General features: G+C 37.7%; 2 protein-coding genes across 2 annotated transcripts in view; both read right to left on the reverse strand.

Moving 5' to 3' along the window:
* Positions 1-863: 863 nt before the first annotated feature.
* Positions 864-15,605, reverse strand: mest (mesoderm specific transcript). Its single transcript, XM_061958897.2, has 12 exons — positions 15,356-15,605; positions 14,933-15,128; positions 9,924-10,003; positions 9,779-9,856; positions 9,581-9,717; positions 9,445-9,503; positions 9,328-9,368; positions 9,164-9,234; positions 6,192-6,293; positions 5,171-5,247; positions 1,189-1,252; positions 864-1,010 (listed from the first exon to the last, which is right to left on the reverse strand). The coding sequence occupies exons 2-12, from the start codon at positions 15,084-15,086 to the stop codon at positions 893-895; spliced, it is 981 nt and encodes a 326-aa protein (XP_061814881.1). The 5' UTR covers positions 15,087-15,128; positions 15,356-15,605; the 3' UTR covers positions 864-892.
* Positions 15,606-16,162: 557 nt separating this feature from the next.
* atp2b1a (ATPase plasma membrane Ca2+ transporting 1a) overlaps positions 16,163-19,746 on the reverse strand; it is a 68,083-nt gene continuing 64,499 nt past the window's right edge. The window contains 1 exon segment of the mRNA XM_072913284.1: positions 16,163-18,551. Within this exon segment, the coding sequence (XP_072769385.1) occupies positions 18,174-18,551 (378 nt within the window). The 3' untranslated portion in view covers positions 16,163-18,173.

The raw sequence follows: 19,746 nt of genomic DNA on the forward strand, positions 1-19,746 counted from the left end.
GTGTCCGAATTAAACAGTTGGGCGGATATGGCATCCAACATGCCTGGCTCCGTCCCGTCGAAGTCGTCATTAATGGAGTCAGTGTCGCTGCTGCTCTATTCCCGTGTTCTACTGCGTGACTGATCGTCTTAAGTTTAAACTCTGCGTCGTAAGCGTGTCTCTTAATCGGAGCCATTTTGGAATATTTACATAAACAAACAAATGGAAATAAAACGGCACGCCTCGCGCAGTCATATATCCCAGCATGCACCGCGCGCTTCTTCTTCTTCTACGAGGGCGGCTGCTTACTGTAGAAGAACTTCTTCTTCTACGGGGGAAAATGAAGACGTGGGAAAATGAAGTCAGCGGCTGCTTACCGTAGTTGCGATTGATTGATTGATTGAAACCTTTACCTGTTGGAGGCTCAATATTGGTCCATATATAAGGCGCACCGGATTATAAGGCACACTGTCAGCTTTTGACAAAATTGGAGGTTTTTAGGTGCGCCTTATAGTGTGGAAAATACGGTACTTTTAGCTGATCAACAGAATTGTTGTCTTGCAGAGGTTGTGAGTAATGGTCAACTTCCTGGGGATTGAGCATGAAAACATTAATTCTTGTTAATATTTTTTATTTTGTCAGCATCTTAAAAACTATTTATACAACAAAAAAAACTTGAAATTACAGCTCTTCCTTTCTCATGTGTTTTTGAGTAGGTCACGACACGCTAAGCCACTCTATTCTTCTTTGGCCAATGGCGTCGCAATGAAGAGATGGTCGTCTGTTTGCTGAATATGCAACCTTTTGAACAATGCTACCTAATCATCTACACTGTAGCCAATGTTCTAGAAAAGTGCCAAAAAAATGGTGATTAACACAAAACCTTTTAGTACAAAACTATTTATTGATGGGCTCAGAAGGAGTGAATAAAGTTAAAGTAAGAATTGAGGAAGCCAGTGGGGTCTTCCAGCTGGGGGTAGTGACTGATGTGCTCGTCTAAAACGCTGACTGTTGACCGCTGCACCAGCTTCCTGCAGGAACCACGGTGGACACTTAATACCTCTCTTGCACCGGTAGTATTTGGAAGTGAGAGTATTTCTAGATGGTGTGTTTCTACTTCTAACAGAACAAAGTGATGGTGGGCAAGCTTTAATAGCTTTAAACCAGCATGAAATAAGATATGAAGGTGGAAACAGGAAAGGTACTCACTGGTAAAGACGGATGAAGCGTGGATGCGGGTTGACTGGATCCAGGGGGCCATAGATCATGTGCACTGAAAGACAAAATGGAGGGCAAGGTTTGACAGACAGAGCAAGGCAACACTGTTGGCAGAGGTATTATAAACCACAGGAAATTATTAAAGTAAACATATATTACAAACTATGAGCTACAGCGTTTACTGGATGCCATATTGATACACATAGCAAGAGTGCCAAACTTTACCCCAGATTACCAATATACCTGTGGTGGCGGGGGCGTGGCTACGGCTGTGGCCTATGTTACATTTTTGTATAATTTGCATAATTAGAGATGATGCATATATTTTCTATAGAAGGCAAAAAATTTGTATCGATTTATTAAAAATCAAATCTGTGTTATTAGTATTAACATATATCTTTATCTTATATCGTTTTGCTCTATTTTTTTCAATTGTTGCTGCTTGTTGTAAAATGTAACAGGCTACACTGAATGTATATATATAACATATACATATAAATATATATACACATAAATATATATATACACATGAATATATATATACACATAAATATATATATATATATATATATATATATATATATATATATATATACAGTATATATATTAGGGGTGTGGAAAAAATCGATTCGAATTCGAATCGCGATTCTCACGTTGTGCGATTCAGAATCGATTCTCTTTTTTTTTTTAAACGTTGTTTTTTTATTTTTTATTTCATTTTATTTTTTTTATTAATCAATCCAACAAAACAATACACAGCAATACCAGAACAATGCAATCCAATTCCAAAACCAAACCCGACCCAGCAACACTCAGAACTGTAATAAACAGAGCAATTGAGAGGAGACACAAACACGACACAGAACAAACCAAAAGTAGTGAAACAAAAATGTATATTATCAACAACAGTATCAATATTAGTTACAATTTCAACATAGCAGTGATTAAAAATCCCTCATTGACATTATCATTAGACATCTATAAAAAAAAAAAAGAAGAACAATAGTGTCACAGTGGCTTACACTTGCATCGCATCTCATAAGCTTGACAACACACTGTGTCCAATATTTTCACAAAGATAAAATAAGTCATATTTTTGGTTCATTTAATAGTTAAAACAAATGTACATTATTGCAATCAGTTGATAAAACATTGTCCTTTACAATTATAAAGGCTTTTTACAAAAATCTACTACTCTGCTTGCATGTCAGCAGACTGGGGTAGATCCTGCTGAAATCCTATGTATTGAATGAATAGAAAATCGTTTTGAATCAAGAAAAAAATCGTTTTTGAATCGAGAATCATGTGTATATATATATATATATACATATATATATGTATATATATATATATATATATATATATATATATATATATATATATATATATACCGACACCAGCAGATGACATGGCACCCCAAACCATCACCCAACCATGCAAATTTTGCATTTCCTTTGGAAATCGAGGTCCCAGAGTCTGAAGGAAGACAGGAGAGGCACAGGATCCACGTTGCCTGAAGTCTAGTGTAAAGTTTCCACCATCAGTGATGGTTTGGGGTGCCATGTCATCTGCTGGTGTCGGTCCACTCTGTTTCCTGAGATCCAGGGTCAACGCAGCCGTCTACCAGCAAGTTTTAGAGCACTTCATGCTTCCTGCTGCTGACCTGCTCCATGGAGATGGAGATTTCAAGTTCCAACAGGACTTGGCGCCTGCACACAGCGCAAAATCTACCCGTGCCTGGTTTACGGACCATGGTATTTCTGTTCTAAATTGGCCCGCCAACTCCCCTGACCTTAGCCCCATAGAAAATCTGTGGGGTATTGTGAAAAGGAAGATGCAGAATGCCAGACCCAAAAACGCAGAAGAGTTGAAGGCCACTATCAGAGCAACCTGGGCTCTCATAACACCTGAGCAGTGCCAGAAACTCATCGACTCCATGCCACGCCGCATTAACGCAGTAATTGAGGCAAAAGGAGCTCCAACCAAGTATTGAGTATTGTACATGCTCATATTTTTCATTTTCATACTTTTCAGTTGGCCAACATTTCTAAAAATCCCTTTTTTGTATTAGCCTTAAGTAATATTCTAATTTTGTGACACACGGAATTTTGGATTTTCATTTGTTGCCACTTCAAATCATCAAAATTAAATGAAATAAACATTTGAATGCATCAGTCTGTGTGCAATGAATAAATATAATGTACAAGTTACACCTTTTGAATGCAATTACTGAAATAAATCAAGTTTTTCAAAATATTCTAATTTACTGGCTTTTACCTGTATATATATATACATATACATATATATATATATATATATACACATACATACATACTGTACATACATACATATATATATATATATATACATACATACATACTGTACATACATACATATATATATATATATATATATATATATATATATATATATATATATTAGGGCTGCAACAACTAATCGATTAAATTGATTAAAATCGATTATAAAAATAGTTGGGGATTAATTTAGTCATCGATTTGTTGGATCTATGCTATGCACATGCGCTGAGGCTAGTTTTTATTTTATTTTTATTTTTTATTTTTTAACCTTTATTTATAAACTGCAACATTTACAAACAGCTGAGAAACAATAATCAAAATAATAGGGGTGTAACGGTACGTGTATTTGTATCGAACCGTTTCGGTACGGGGGTTTCGGTTCGGTGCGGAGGTGTACCGAACGAGTTTCCACACGGACATATTAAGTAGCGTACTGCGCGTTGTGTAAACAATACTCAAAATGCCGGACATTTGAGGAATTTAAGAAACTCCGCCTTGACAGCTCCGCAAAAGAGGACATGTCCGGTGAAAAGAGGACGTATGGTCAGTCTATCCTAGCCCTTTAGCTGCTAGCATGCTAGCAAAAGAGGACATGTTCGGGCTAGGTCCTGACCATACGTCCTCTTTTCACCGGACATGTCCTCTTTTGCGGGGATGTCCGGGCAGTGTTTCTTAAATGCCTCAAATGTCCGGCATTTTGAGTTAGGGTTGCGTGTATTTTCAATGTACGTTAAGGGTTAAGAAGGTAAAAAACAAAACAAATTGCGCGCGCAGCTGCATTCGTGAGGGAGGGGGAGAGACAGAGAGAGCGAGAGAGTTGTGATAAACGCGCATGCATCGTCAGGCTCTGCTTTTTATCGATAGATTTTTTAGATTTAATTTTTTATTATGTATAGCAGGGGTGTCAAAAGTGTGCATTTTTGTAACATTTTCCTTGTTTTATTTGGCAAGTTGAAAGAACATGACGCCAGTATGCTGGTTTTTTTCAATAAAATACTGGAAAGGATAGAAATGTAGTTTGTCTCTTTTATCCGATTATTAATCGAAGTAATAATCGACAGATTAATCGATTATCAAATTAATCGTTAGTTGCAGCCCTAATATATATATATATATATATAAATACGTATATATATATATATATATATATATATATACATATATATATATATACATATATATATATATATATATATATATACATATATATATATATATACATATATATATATACATATACATATATATATATACATATACATATATATATATACATATACATATATATATATACATATACATATATATATATACATATACATATATATATACATATATATATATGTATATATATATATATATATGTATATATATATATATATGTATATATATATATATATATATATATATATATATATATATATGTATATATATATATATATATACATATATACATATATATACATATATATACATATATATATATATATATATATATATATATATATATATATATATATAGATATATAGATATATATAAATAACCTAACATTTTTTTTAAAGGTAAACATCATTTTTAAGTGGCGGCTTTTGTTTTGTCGTGGCGTAGGGTAGGGTAAACCTTGAATGCTGTGAAGGTGTATGTTTTCACTTACAGGGTACAAAGGTGGATGTGAGGGCACCAACCCATCTCTCTCTGTGCTTTAACCTCTGGTTGATGTACTGCAGAACACTAAAAACAAAGCAAAATAAAAATACAATTACATTTCCCCGTGATAAACAGCAGTATTTAAGAGAAATTTTAATCTCCCACGCCAAATAATTTGGTTAAGAAAATGTTGATTCCGGTTGCAAAAATCCTTGAAATTGCCACAAATACACCAAGAGTGAAAGCTACTAGAATTTAAGCCATGTTTACTTCCGTAAACACATAAGAGAGCATGTGTAACATTATGGCATCATTTGCGTATGCGAGTCACTTGAGTTACTGTAAGTGTCGTTGAAACTTAAACTTAATATTTTTGTTTTAAGGGTTAATATTTTTTGTTGAAAATTATTATGGTTGTGAATTCATGCTACATTTTTTTGTAAATAAGACACATTTTGTTTACTATAAAAAGAGCGATTTATTTCCTTTGTTAAACCGCTATTCTCGCGAGGTTTTGGTTTGGAGGTTGCGAGACCTACATTCGCCCAGACATGCAAAGGACTTTGAGCGAGCCATCAGCAGCAGCAAGAACATTTAGCTAGCTGAACAAGGTATTTTGTCATATTGTGTCGAATTGTTCTGTATATTAATAAAGTACATTGGTTTAATTATTGTACGCTCATTTAGTATGCACAAGACTGAAATATTTGCTGCCCAAGAACCTCCGAAGTGGCAGGCGGCCACGAGGTAGCTATTTTGTTTAGCACTTTATTTGCCTGTGACTGAACTATGTCTAAAGCATTGTATTTCATGTCTTGTCCTGTAGTTTTCACGGCATAAACCCAAGTAAAGAGCCCGTCTTTAAGAAGCCGTGCCTGTGTTGTCATTTCGGAGCCACAGTTACTATTCTGTTTACTTTGGAACTTTTTTTTTTGTAGTGTGAACAACTACATGACAAGATCAGGGTTAGCAAAAAGTCACCCTGCAGTGTGGACATAGCCTAAGAACCTTAATGTAAACACACACACCTGTCCAAAACCAGGTTTCCATCATTGTATCGCAGACCCGTCCACATGTCCCAGAATTCGGCGTCTGTGGGTTGCGTGTACGGCCCAAAAACCTCCCCGATCCTGCCAGTGTAGAGAAACAACAACAATGAGTTTTGTACATGTTCGAGATGTAACAATATGAACATGTCATATCAGTTATTGTGACCAAAATAATCAGTTATCATTATCACAATATTGTTGAATGTGCTCAAAAGCGACACACTGAAATATTTTAACTATAGTCCATGAGCCAAAACCCTAAAATCGGCCTCCTGCAATCGAACAGGCGGGCAAAACGTTGGGATTGGCCAAGCTTTTTGAAGGTTCACTGCAGCGTCAATTTCCCAAGTTGATTTGAAACAATAAAATATGTTGATTTTTGAGTTTTGTTGTGATTACAACAGTACTGATGTCGGTTATATTATTTTGGTAATTCAGCAGCAAAGCCATAATGTACTTTACTCACTACATCTTAGCCTTCTTAACCTTGGATGTGTAAATAAACCAATAAAAATGTTACCCTGTATAATGTGATTCACAAAAGTCCTCTCTTTGCTACTTCCCATTAACAGCGGTATTAAAGACCATTTTCTTACTTGCTCGCTCATGCACCCAGAGGAATTGGCGCCAACTGGTGGTGCAAACAAATATTATCTGCAGGGCCTTTTGGCAACTGCAAAGGTAATTTAAATCATTAGTAGTGGCACACAAATGATGAAATTTGCAACATTGGAGAATGGCCACTATTGGTGAATAGCATTTTTATGGTCAAAATCGTGAATGCATTTTAAATATTGTTAAAATACTCCTTTGCAAAGGTTATCATGCCAATTAATAATCTGGACATAGGAATAATAAAATAGCAACTATAATTTTCCCTTTTGATTGCGATTGGTAGTCTGGCTCACAGACTACTAGGGATGCACCGATCAATCGGTATCAGTCGATTTTCGTGAAAAAGTCTATGATCCCCATTATCGATTACCGTTTTTTAATGCCGATCAACTAACGCTGATCTCTTCTGGCTGACACTGGATTTATTTTTAGTCCTGTAGCTGACATGCGGCTAACAGCTAATTGTGTGTCTCAGGGCACAATGTGGAGCCGTTTCCTTAAGATAAAAATAATTATCTCCATTACATCAAATAAATTGCATTTCTTAGTGTCTCAAGAATCATCATCAAGTATCACTGGGCGACAAGGCTAAACATAATACACACCAAGAGAAAGCCAGGAGCAGGCATGCTAATAGTTAAGCTAACCTCTAAGCTACCTTTAAACAGCACAAGAATAGGTGCTTTGTAAAGTTTAAGAAGTGTAGAATGAAGCACGTTATAGCAGAAAGTTAGCGGTTGTATCAAGAAATTAACAAATAGATGATTAAGAGTTACAGAGAAGGTAACATAGTAAGTTGGTGTGTCAGTATTAGGAATGTAACGATTAATGATATTTAAAACAACCACTGTAAACGTCCTGACTCCTATTATTACGGTTTTACATTAAAGTTATGGAAAAAATTGAGATGATAACTGCACTTTGATAAACTCACAAACCGACTGGCGCCAGCTCGCTAACTTAAATGCTGACATAAAAACAAGAGACAATAATGTATTTTTTTTAATGAAGAAACGACATACACCAATCTAAACTTATACAAACAAATTGTTTGTTTGAGCAACTAAGTAATTCAATTGTGCACATTGAATCTACAAGCTGTGCTCTCTTGAGACAGGAAGATCATTCTATACTCAGAGGAATACAAGACGGAGGTGTTCTTATGGTACGTTCAAGGACTGCTGAACAGAGTAGGACAATGCCCACCAGAAATAAATAACAATATTAGATTTTATTTGTTACACACTTTTCATTTAAAAAAACAACCACTTAGTGCTACAGTACAAACCAATATTTAAAAGAATTAAAGCTTAATTAAAACATAAAAAATACTAAGACTAAAACTCTATCGATGAAACATAAGCAATACAAAACATGAAAAACAGTGGGTTTTCTAACAGTGCGTCTATTTATTTTAGTTATTTAAAAAAAAAAAAACTTGGTCAAAAGAGTTCAGTGTGTTTATCAGTACTTTTTTAGCACATTCAACTATACTGCGATAATATTAAACATGATAATTTTGGTCACAATATTTGTGATATGACATGTTCATACGGTTACATCCAGGAGTAAACAACACGAAATAGGAGGGCAATTCGATCCATAATTTGGTGGTGCTAATACCAAAGGTAGTATCAGTATACGAACAAATACTAGTGTGACTTATTTTCTCAAAATCTTTTTTTTGTTGTTTTTGTTGATATTAACAAATTCAGGGAGTAAATCCCTGGACAGATTTGAATGAAAAATAGACAGTAGGTTTTACTAATGTTTAGTGTCTACTATTGACTCTATTTTTATCAAACAATTATTTAAAATACTACAGAATAAGGAACTAGTTTAAATATTGTGTTGATGTTTTTAAACCCTTAGTATCACTCATTATAAATACAATGAAACGTTTACAGTTAATACATTTGATCAATTTTGGTATCAGACAATGTTACTCATGGATGATCAGTACCAGAATCATCAGCATAAAACCCTGATCAGAATGTCCCTAATTTGAAACAAGTTGTATTGATTTATTTCTTTAAATGTATCTTCTTCCATTTAGATTTGGAGTAAGACATTTGCAATGAGGAAAGACGTTAATGTGTTTTGTATTCAAATTAGCATTTAAGATAGTGGGAGATTACTGTGTTAGCTGCTTCTCAAGGAATTGAGCAGTATTGCCGTAAATTAATCTAAAGTCAAATAATTAATCACGGTTTTACGATAATTACAATTGAAAACGGTAATACTATAACTCATGAATCTTACCGCGGTTTATCATTATAACGTTAAATGTTACATTCTTTGTTGGTATAGAAAATGTCTTGCTGGACTAGACTGACCCCTTCTGGAAGATCTTGTAGTTGGTGAGACGCATCAGGACTGGAGCCAGGAAACTGGAGTCCTTGAGGAGCTTTGGGAGACAAAATGGATCTCACTGAGACAACCTGTCATCAATTAAAGTGACCCAATTAAGGCTTTGTGGAAGGGCTATAACGGGACTGACCATCTGCAGCAGGCGAGGGTGGTGGGCTTCTGGAAATAAGCCTGTGGGAACCCCAAGAGAACTAGATTACAATGGTGAACCAGAACTTTTCAGAATATGTGTGTAGAGAAAACTTGCCTCCATTGGAGAGACACAGGCTGTTGATGGTGAGGTGACCAGTGCGGTTCTGGTCACTCCTGTCCCAAAGAGATAAACAGTCAGTGAAATCATTTCAGTCCTCCTGAATGAGAACCTTTGTTGTAACCAAACTCACCTGTAGAGCAGCTCAAGCGCCACTGTGTCTCCATAGTCATGTGAAACCAGGTTGACGCGCTGATTGGCCAGACCCATGTGAGCCAGCAGGGCTTCCACCATGCTAGCTTGCTCAAAGATGGAGTACTTGTGTGGTCGCTAAGCAAAACAAATTGACTAATAAAAGGTAATATGTTGATTGACAGATTGGCTTACTCACAGGCTTGTCGCTGAAGCCAAAACCCAAGAAGTCTGGCGCTATGACCCGGTTGAAGCGCTGAGTGAGAGGCTCCCAAATCTATTAGACATGTTGTGTTATGATTACAAAAACATTAACCAAGCGTTTTCTATTTTGGTGATCTCACCTTGTTCCAGTCATAGCTGGAGGTGGGGAAGCCGTGGAGAAGGACGACAATGTCAGAGCTCCCCAAAGCGCCATGAGAGTCTGTGGGGACACACACCAACACACAAACCTTGCACTGACTGACTTGGAAAATGGAGGGCAGCAGAAGCATGTTACGAAAAATGAGAAATACACTAGTGATGCTTTTTGAGGCTGCCAACCTGCTCGTTTCTCTCAGTAAAACAAAGTGATTGTAGATTATTATTGAAAAAACAAAGCACATTATTTCCAGAATAGATATACATTTACATACATCAGTGAGGTGTGGTCATATTCATGACTGGTGTGGCACTGACTCTTTTTTATGAAACTTTCAAGTCTCGTGCTCTAATCGATGCTAAACACCCTGGCATAAACACTCTACGCTGTTGGTTAGGGCCACGGCCACCAGGGGGCCACACATGATTATGGCGACTGGTCACTTCATTATCTGATCATCACTTGGTTGGTACGCTCTGCAGGTGCCCGCTTGTTCTACTTTGATGGACTGAATTACGTCATAGATCAAATTATATTATACTGGTTTCTGCTAAGCTTCTATTCTGCTGTGAGTCAACATGTCTTTTAATAGTTTTAGTTTGGTTTAGCAGCATCGCGGCCGTGTCCGTTCAAAAGCCCGTGGAGATAATTGCTAATTTATCATCGCTTTGAATGCCATCAATAGAACCTTGATTTAACCAGATAAGAAACCCATTGAGATCAAGATCTCTTTCACAAGGGTGACCTGGCCAAGAGGTCAACAGCACATGTCACAGAGCAGTTTCAAAAAAGTAATACGTTGGGACATACATTTTAAAATACATAAAAGAGAACTGTAAAACAATAAAGATTTGCACCTTTTAAAAACACATACACTGCAAAAGTCTCTTGCTGTTTGTCCCTCAGGACAGAACGGAAGTCTCCAAATGGAAGTAGTTCAGTGAGTTTCAGTTTCGTCTGCAATGCATTCCATGCCATAGGAGCAGCAATGCCAAAAGCTCTTTTGCCAAATTCAGTCGGTACATGGGGAACAGTTAAGACATACACATTGTTAGAACGTAATGCATAAGAGCTGTTTTTTCTTTGCAACAAAGTACACAAGTATGGAGGTATTAAACCTAAAAGAGCCTTATAAATGACAGTCAGCCAATGTGTGTATCTGCGTGCACTCAATGAAGATAAGTCTGACTTCATATACAGTTGACAATGGTGGGTGAGACTACGACAGCCAGTAACAAATCTTAGTGCTGAGTGAAAAACAGTGTCCAAGGACTGGAGGCATTTAGATGAAGATTAGACCATTATGATAGATGAACGTATTTCTAAAACAACCCTGCTATTTAAACTTACAATGGAACCAAACGTTCCCTAATGATAGCACGTCTAAAAAAACCAGCAGTTTTTATTTTCCAATTTATTGTGTTTTGTTTACTTTTTCGAATAATACTGAAGCGGCATAGAAGTTTTGAATGGGCTTCTGTGCGGTAAGAGATAATTAACAAATGTCTGTTCCCCTTTGACTTATCAACATATTTGTATTCCCTTTCATATAAATGTATCTGGAATATAAACTCGACTACTGAACATATTGGAATGAACTGAATTGTAGTTATCAATTTAGTCTTTTTGTTTATTGTTCTTACATGATTATTTTTTGTGAATACAATTCTTTACATAACTTGTAAACTATGAATTATACATTATTTAAGAATATCCAATTATAAACGTACTTGAAATACTTTGCTAGTTGTGTTTTTAATGCAGTCAGTCAGGCTCTCATAGCCAAATGCACTTATGGTTACTAAGAGCGACATATTGCTGTTAATTGGATCTACGCAAAGTAGGATTTGAATGATGCTGTTTATTAATAACAAAGCACTATCATTCACCTGCAAAACCTCGTCACTTTGTTGTAAATATACTTCTTATTTTAGTTGTGCTTTTACCTATGCCAGTTTAGGTACGCCCCCACCCTTTTACTGTACAGCACCCTGCTGTAGATTCTATTTTTGTTTTGTTAAATCGATTAGCAATACTCCCTGTGGTTAGAGTGTCCGCCCTGAGATCGGTAGGGTTGTGAGTTCAAACCCTGGCCGAGTCATACCAAAGACTATAAAAATGGGACCCATTACCTCACTGCTTGACACTCAGCATCAAGGGTTGGAATTGGGGGTTAAATCGCCAAAAATTATTCCCGGGCGCGGCCACCGCTGCTGCTTGCTGCTCACCTCAACTCCCAGGGGTGATCGGGGGTCAAATGCAGAAAATAATTTCACCACACCTAGTGTGTGTGTGACTATCATTGGTACTTTAACTTTTAACGTATGATGTCAAGCTTACTTTAAACACATTACACATGCAGTAGAAAGTTGTGTGCAATAAATGTTTCTGCAAATATTACATTTGCAACATGCTGACAAACACAAATTGACACGCGCCATCCAACCCAGTTTGTGGAGGAAAGCATATTTAGACTTAGACTTCCTTTATTGTCATTCAAATTTGAACATAAAATATTAAAGTTCGGTGATTTGGTAAAATTGCAAACAGTTAAAATTATGTACAAAGCAAACTATAACCTGCTACCAAAGAATGTACAACAATTCTTCTCAACTAAAGAGGAGAAATATAACCTTAGAGGAAAATTCAATTTAAAACATTTGTATGCACATACAACACTTAGAACCTTCAGCATATCAGTATGTGGAATTAAATAATGGAATGGATTAAGTAATGAAGTTAAACATTGTACTGATATGATCCAGAGGTTGTTCAAATTAATAGTGCTTACAAAGCACAAAGAAAACATTATTGAAAATAAGATATTCTTCATCTCAGTATATTAATAATGACTGAATTAATTAATTACATATTACAAAAATATTGTGTATACTAATTCACAGATGTTATTTTATTATAAAAAGGTCAGTAAATGATTCTATATATTTGTAAACGCTCTGAAGTGGGAAGGGGCTAGGATTAGATAAGCTTTGCTTCTTCCTACTCCTTTTCGGACATGATGTAAAGTGAAATGATACAAAACTGTGTGATGTATTATACTGTAAGTGTGTTCATGTTCGAAATAAACTAAAGAAAGAAAGAAAATAACTTTACAGTACAGGTGAGAACGACATTTCGTTGCATTAGCTCATGGTTGTGCAGGATAAAAGAGCAACAAGGTGCAGAGTGTTTGCATTTCCTTTTTTTGTTTTTTTGTCCTGTCCAGCTTCTCAGGCAAATCATATACCGGTAGTTGATGTTCAGATTTACTTTACAAAAGAAAAGTGTAGGATACTTCTCTTGTTGCCTTTTTTGTATTTTACTTTATTAAATGTATTTATATTATCATTTGGTGCAGCCGGGCAGGAGGGGATAGAAAGAGAAAAAAAAGAAGACAGAGGCGGAAATTGTGGGGACAAGAGGGGGATTAGACAGAGAGACAAAAACAACAACAGCAAACACAACAACAACAATAGAGCAACATCAGCAAATACGACATGTTCAAATATGATGGTAAAAGTGATAGCAAATAAGCAGTTAGCGAAAATAAAAAATAATACAGAAATGACAATGAGCATTATTACACTACAAATGGAGCAATACAAATACCAATAGAAATAGCGCTATTAATGATGAACAATACCAATAATTTACCTCTATTATCAACAATACAGTTGTTCAAATGCAACAATACATATACGTAATGATAACTTGAGATACGAAAGAATGCAGAAAAATGGAGGGGAAGAAAGAGAAGCAACCTGCATTAACCTTGTAGATTGTTATAGTAACAATAGGTTAAGCTTTGTCAGTGTGCCATGTGTTATACCCAGTTTACCCTAGGGCAGGGGTCGGCAACCCGTGGCTCCGGAGCCGCATGCGGCTCTTTGATCACTCTGATGCGCCTCAGCTGCATACTTGCCGACCTCCCCGATTTTCCCGGGAGACTTCCTGATTTCAGCGCCTCTCGCAGAAAACTCCCTGGATTAATATTCTCCGATTTTCACCCCTACAATAATAACAAGGGCGCGCCATGATGGTACAGCATTTAACGCCTTCTACAATCTGTACAAACAGCGTGCCAGCCCAGCCTCTTGTTATATGCATCTTCGGCTTGCACACGTAAGTCACAACAAGGCATACTTGGTCAACAGCCACACAGGTTACACTGACGGTGGGCATATAAAACAACTTTAACACTCTTACTAATAATGCGCCACACTTTGAACCAAAACCAAACAAGAATGACAAACACATTTCGGGAGAACATCTGCACCTTAACACAACATAAACACAACAGAACAAATACCCAGAATCCCATGCAGCCCTGACTCTTCCAGGCTACATTACACAAACTTTGTATGCAGTGTTATTTCATTTTAAATTTCAAAAGATTTTTGTGGCTCGCATTGTTTTCTTTAATTTGTGAAACTGGTCAAAATGGCTCTTTGACTGGTAAAGGTTGCCAACCCCTGCCCTAGGGCAACAACGTTAATATATGTTTGATGAAACGTGATTATGTGCATGAGTGTATGTATGCATATGTACTTGTATATGTACAGACTGTATATGTACAGAATGTGTATATGTGTTTGTACAGTGAGTGTTTATGTACAGTATGTGTATATGTATGTTTGTACAGTGAATGTATATGTACAGTATGTGGAGTGTTTGCATTTACAAAAGAAGGTGCAGATAAAAATAGATAGATTACTGTACAGATAAATATAAATTGCACTTTTGCATATGCATCCACGCTTAGACTTTTTTGTATACGAGTATCCTCAATGGGATGTCCATGAAGACATGTCAGAATGAGGATGCCAATTTCGTAACAAGACAATAAGTGCTGAGTTGGTCTAAATTGGCGTTAAATCCAACAGAAGGCAATAATTGAGTCTATATTGTCTTTATAATCCAGCGAGTTAATCCGTTTTGGGGGGGGGGATTGAGGGTATTATGATCATGAGGGAATTGTATGAATACTGTTACCTGTGTAGAAGATGTCGCTGCCTCTGAAGGTGAACAATCTGCCAGCATTGTGCCACTTCTGAAGCGCAGGTGATAGTTGAGGCGGCGGGATGTGCAGGTAGACGGCCAGCAGCGGGACGCAGATCAGTAAGACATGTAACCACCACTCTTTCATTGTGGAGAGTTTATAGACGACGGGAGGTCATGCCTGCCTCCCCTAAGACAACAAAAATAACATGAGAAGTCAAACGTGTGGCGCTTTAACCCCCTAATACTGGGAGTAGTATACATGCCAGCAGGCTAGCTTAAAAATAATGCCGATTTTATAGGCATGGCTCGAAAGATGTAACAAAAAAGTATCCCTACACGACCGAATGTCTTACAATGTGTAATCCTGTAGTGTTAGGGAAACATGTAGATTGTTCTAGGGGTTTTGAAACTCACATTAAAAATGTCGAACGTAGTCAGGAGAGGACCTTCGAACTGTGATTAGCTTCCATCCGTCGCGCACACAGTACAAGCAGGGCAGAGACAAGTTACAAAAGGAGGTCTCACTCCTCTTGCATTCCATCGCTACTAGTTCTGTTTCGCCTTTAGAAATTAATTTATTTCAGTTTTATTTCCACAGATGTAAAAATGTGATAAAGCGTGTTTTACTACGTAATATTGTTGCTGCTGTTTTGTAGTGCAACTGACACCAGTAGTTATGCAAAGAGAGTGTGGCTCTTCGTCGTCATACACGTTCTTTGATTGTTCGTGCATTACAGGGTCAGAGAAGAAGTGACAACAGTCGTCTGCTGCCCTCTATTGGTGTATTTGTGTAGTACACGTCAGTAAGTCAATTTGTGTTTGAATACATTGGTTAAAAAAAACCCAGCCACTGAAAGAAATGCATTTTTCCCAAGCTTTTAATTAATCGAAGCTCTTAGTTTTACACATTTTATATGCAAAAAATTTTTTCATTTTGCCTCATCACAACACACTGACCTTTGTTCATGCACAACTGATCCATATAAACATTAAAAATACTAAAGTACAGCCATGTATTAGACCTAGTTATTGTTTTTTATATCTAAAAAATAGAAAATTGAATTTCCTCCATCTAGACAAAGTGTTGCTGTAAACTGTGGCTTCTTAAATAAAGAGCAAGGCCCTGCGCATAGGCTAAATACATTTTTTATTTTTAAAAACCATACACATTACTCGACAAGTTTCAAATGTAAATCCAATCACGATATCCATTTAAAATGCTCAAGATAAACAGACATGAAGTACTTTTATTTTCAAATGTTAAGATAAAAAAAATCATACTCCATAAAACAGATGAAAAAAACAACATCCATTCCCGTTGCAGGAAGAAGCTACAGAACAAACTCCTCGAACAGATTCCGCTTGTGTTTCTCAAATGTCTTCGCGATCATTCACGGCTTTTTTGTCATATGCATCAAACAAAACAAGGACAACAGACGAGCGCCACCTCAATCCAACATAAGGGCTCCTTTCACTTCCAAGGGCCTGCAGGTGAGGACTGTCAGGAGGGGCTGCGGGAAGAAATTGCAGCCACCAAACCAACCAAACGTGGCAAGAAAGAAACCAAAAAGAGGCCTGTTCTCTCTTTCGCTCTCCCTCACGCCTATTTGCACCCTGAGATGAATGTTCCAGAACACACATTTATTTTAGTGGCCAAAACCCTCCCCGCAGTGTCAAATCTTCCAAAAACTGTGTGAGTACGATGAAAGGTCTCATCAGTTTCATAAAAATACAAATTTGTGTTCAATGATCTGTATCAAAACTCTTGCTAGGAAATAAAGTACCCTGTGCAGATAGATACCAGTGTATGCCTCGTCTTTATTCCAAAAAAATAAATAAAAGCACATCCAATTTGTTTTGTTTGTTTCCAGTACATCAGGTGTCCAAAAACATGTGAGGAGGTTCCAACTCCCTATGAGCGCGTGTGTGTGTGTGTGTGTGTGTGTGTGTGTGTGTGTGTGTGTGTGTGTGTGTGTGTGTGTGTGTGTGTGTGTGTGTGTGGAGGAGGAGATGTAACATGGAATACACTTTAAATGATCAAATGTTCTCCACTGGGCTGAGAAACACCAATTCAAATATGTACAACTGAGCAGGGGTTTATATTTAGCAAGCATCTGCAGGGTTTAATCAGGAAATGAAGCGACTGGACCCAAGCTTGAACGTTAACTAAAGCCAAGGCACATTCACGTTTTGTCTGTTTGAATAAATAACTTAGCCACTTGTGTGCAAAAATGACATCGAAACGAGCCAGAATGTGCAGAAACTTTCCCTTTTTGTCCAGTTGTGGAAGAGGTGATGCTTGCTAAATACTAGCCCCCACAGCCCGGATTCCCTTTTTTTGAGACACTTTCAACATGTGGAAGTCTTTGAACACAAGATGAATGAGTGAAAAAAGAAGACGTTTTTTTTACCCCGGAAGGTTTTGTGCACATGGAAACTAGAGTAAATATTCATAGCGATGTTGAGGCCCTAAACGCACATCGACCGGTGGACCTCCTCTCTATACAAGACTTAGTGTTAATTGGTTTGGCTAGAAGTTTCTATATTTATCTACAAATATATATATATATATATATATATATAACAAATAAAACTTGCAGGCAAAAATACTTAAGTTTCAATAGAAACACCCTTTTTTTCCTGAAAATACAGCAGTATCTGAAATAATCATCATTCATTTTTTAAATTCTGCATCATACATCAGGAAGCTCTTTTGCCTACAAACAGAAAAAAAGTATCTACAAACTTTGTAAACAGACCTGCTTTTTTTCCTTCCATAAAACATAAATAAGTCAAAAATATTAACAGCCAAATGGAGCAGAAATGAGTTTTGTGTGAACGAGGGCCAAAGAGCTAAATATACAACACAATTGAGATTAAAGAGAAGCTAGAAGATTCTGACATGTTCAAGCCAGGAGGACCGCCTCCTCTTCTTTGCAATGCAAATTATTATATTCAGAAGAATAAGAAGAAAAAAAACAGGTCACTTTCAATCAAGAGTTTATAATCACACCTCATTGAGCCAGACAAACCAAAGCCAAGGGGGTGGCAGGGGGTGGAGTCCTGGCGCGGAGGCGGTTTTAAGAAGAACCGAAAAGGAGAAAGCAAAGCATCCACACAAGCCGGTACATTCCTCCAAAAGTTAGTCCGACCACAGCCCCCTCCAGCTCGCTGTCCTCCGAGTAGAAAAGTGGTAAGGTACCTAGCAGGGGAGGCGGTCGTGCTTTTCCGATCAGAGGGAGGTCTCCAGGCTGTGTAGGGGGCTGCCCGGCATGGAGGCGCTGCTCGCTTTGGTGGCCTCAGGGAGGAGGTGGTTGCTGCTCTCCACAGCGTTATTGTTCTGGTTTGGGGAGGGCGAGAGCGGCACGACTGCGGGGACGGCGGTTGGTGAGGGCGGGGTGGGCGTGGTGTTGCGGGGGCTGGCCGAGTTGCGCTTGGTGGGTGCGTCGTCCTCGGCGTCCGTGTCGTCTATGAGGGGGATATGGGGCTCCGAGTCTTCTATCCGAAATTCCGGGTGAGTCATAAAATTGTGAATAGAGGTCCGCGACTCGGGTTTCTCCAGGCCCTCATAGAGGGAGATGGAGCTGCGGAATGCATTCACCACCCGGATCTGCAAGGGGGTGGGGGGGAAACACGGTTTTAGACATGGATGGAAGGACAAGTGTGTTAATCGCTGAGACACCTGGATGGTGTCGGAACCGAGGGCGCACATTTAATTGGGTCAATACAAGGCGTGTTTTAGTGGCCTCAAAACAGTGAAGGGGGGGTGCAACCTTGTCTACTAGCTTGCAGGGACACTTCAAGCGAGCACCTTTTAGGGCCTCAAAAAGGTAGAGGAATCTTAAGTCCAATGGCACAGAACTCTTTTTTTGTAACGTTACTGAGGCATGTGTCGGAGCGCTTTCTGTATGCACAAGTGAACGAGCATCAAACCCAAACCAGTGTGCTTGTCAGTGAGTGAGTAGAGTACAACACTCAAAAGGCTCAGTGGGAGGCCCGGCTCTGATGAATCAGAATGCAAAATAAGAAGAAGAACCAAAATAAAGTAAGGCCTACAAGGTTCTGGACATGCTCAAAAGTAGGGTTGTCATGATAACAGAATTTCAGTAGTCGAAGAAGAACTTTCACGACTCGAAATACTTTTTGTAATGCCTCGATGAAAAAAAAACTGAACCCATGTACTTTCAAAATTCTCTATTTTATTGAAAATTATTTTAGAGTATAAATTATTTAAAATCACTGTGAAACGACATAATTTAAATGTCAGTATGAGCTGCCAAGCGGTAATTATACATTTAAAAAAATAATTAATAGGCTACTAAAAAAACATTTAAAGACACATCTTTGTGTTTTTATTTGTTATTACCGGTAGTATCAACATTTCAGCCTTTTCTCATTACGTTAGGCATTTTTGCCCTATATTTACTTTTTTTTAATTTATTTTTTTTAAAAGTACCATTAAAAAGATGTGTGTTCAGCAAATGACCCCCTGGCACCACTTTGTCTTCCTGGAGAAAAAAGTAAAACAGTGGTGTTCAAATTGTTGCCAAACAACAGAAGAGTGCAAGCGGTGTTATCTTAGCACTTATGGAAGTGATAAAGGTTGGCTTGCACGCTGTGGTTATGTACACTCTCTGGGCTTGTGGTGGCGGATCTACGCTCTCACGGCAAATACTTTGGTGACTGCTTGTGTTTGATTAGCGAATAAACGCAAGATACACCTCTCTCTCACTTTGAATATGTACCTCTACTGGCTAAATACAGCAACAAAGTGGCTAAAGTGCATCACAGATCATTTCTGCTAT

This window comes from Nerophis lumbriciformis, linkage group LG05 (assembly GCF_033978685.3).
Source record: "Nerophis lumbriciformis linkage group LG05, RoL_Nlum_v2.1, whole genome shotgun sequence".
NCBI classification, from domain to species: domain Eukaryota; kingdom Metazoa; phylum Chordata; class Actinopteri; order Syngnathiformes; family Syngnathidae; genus Nerophis; species Nerophis lumbriciformis.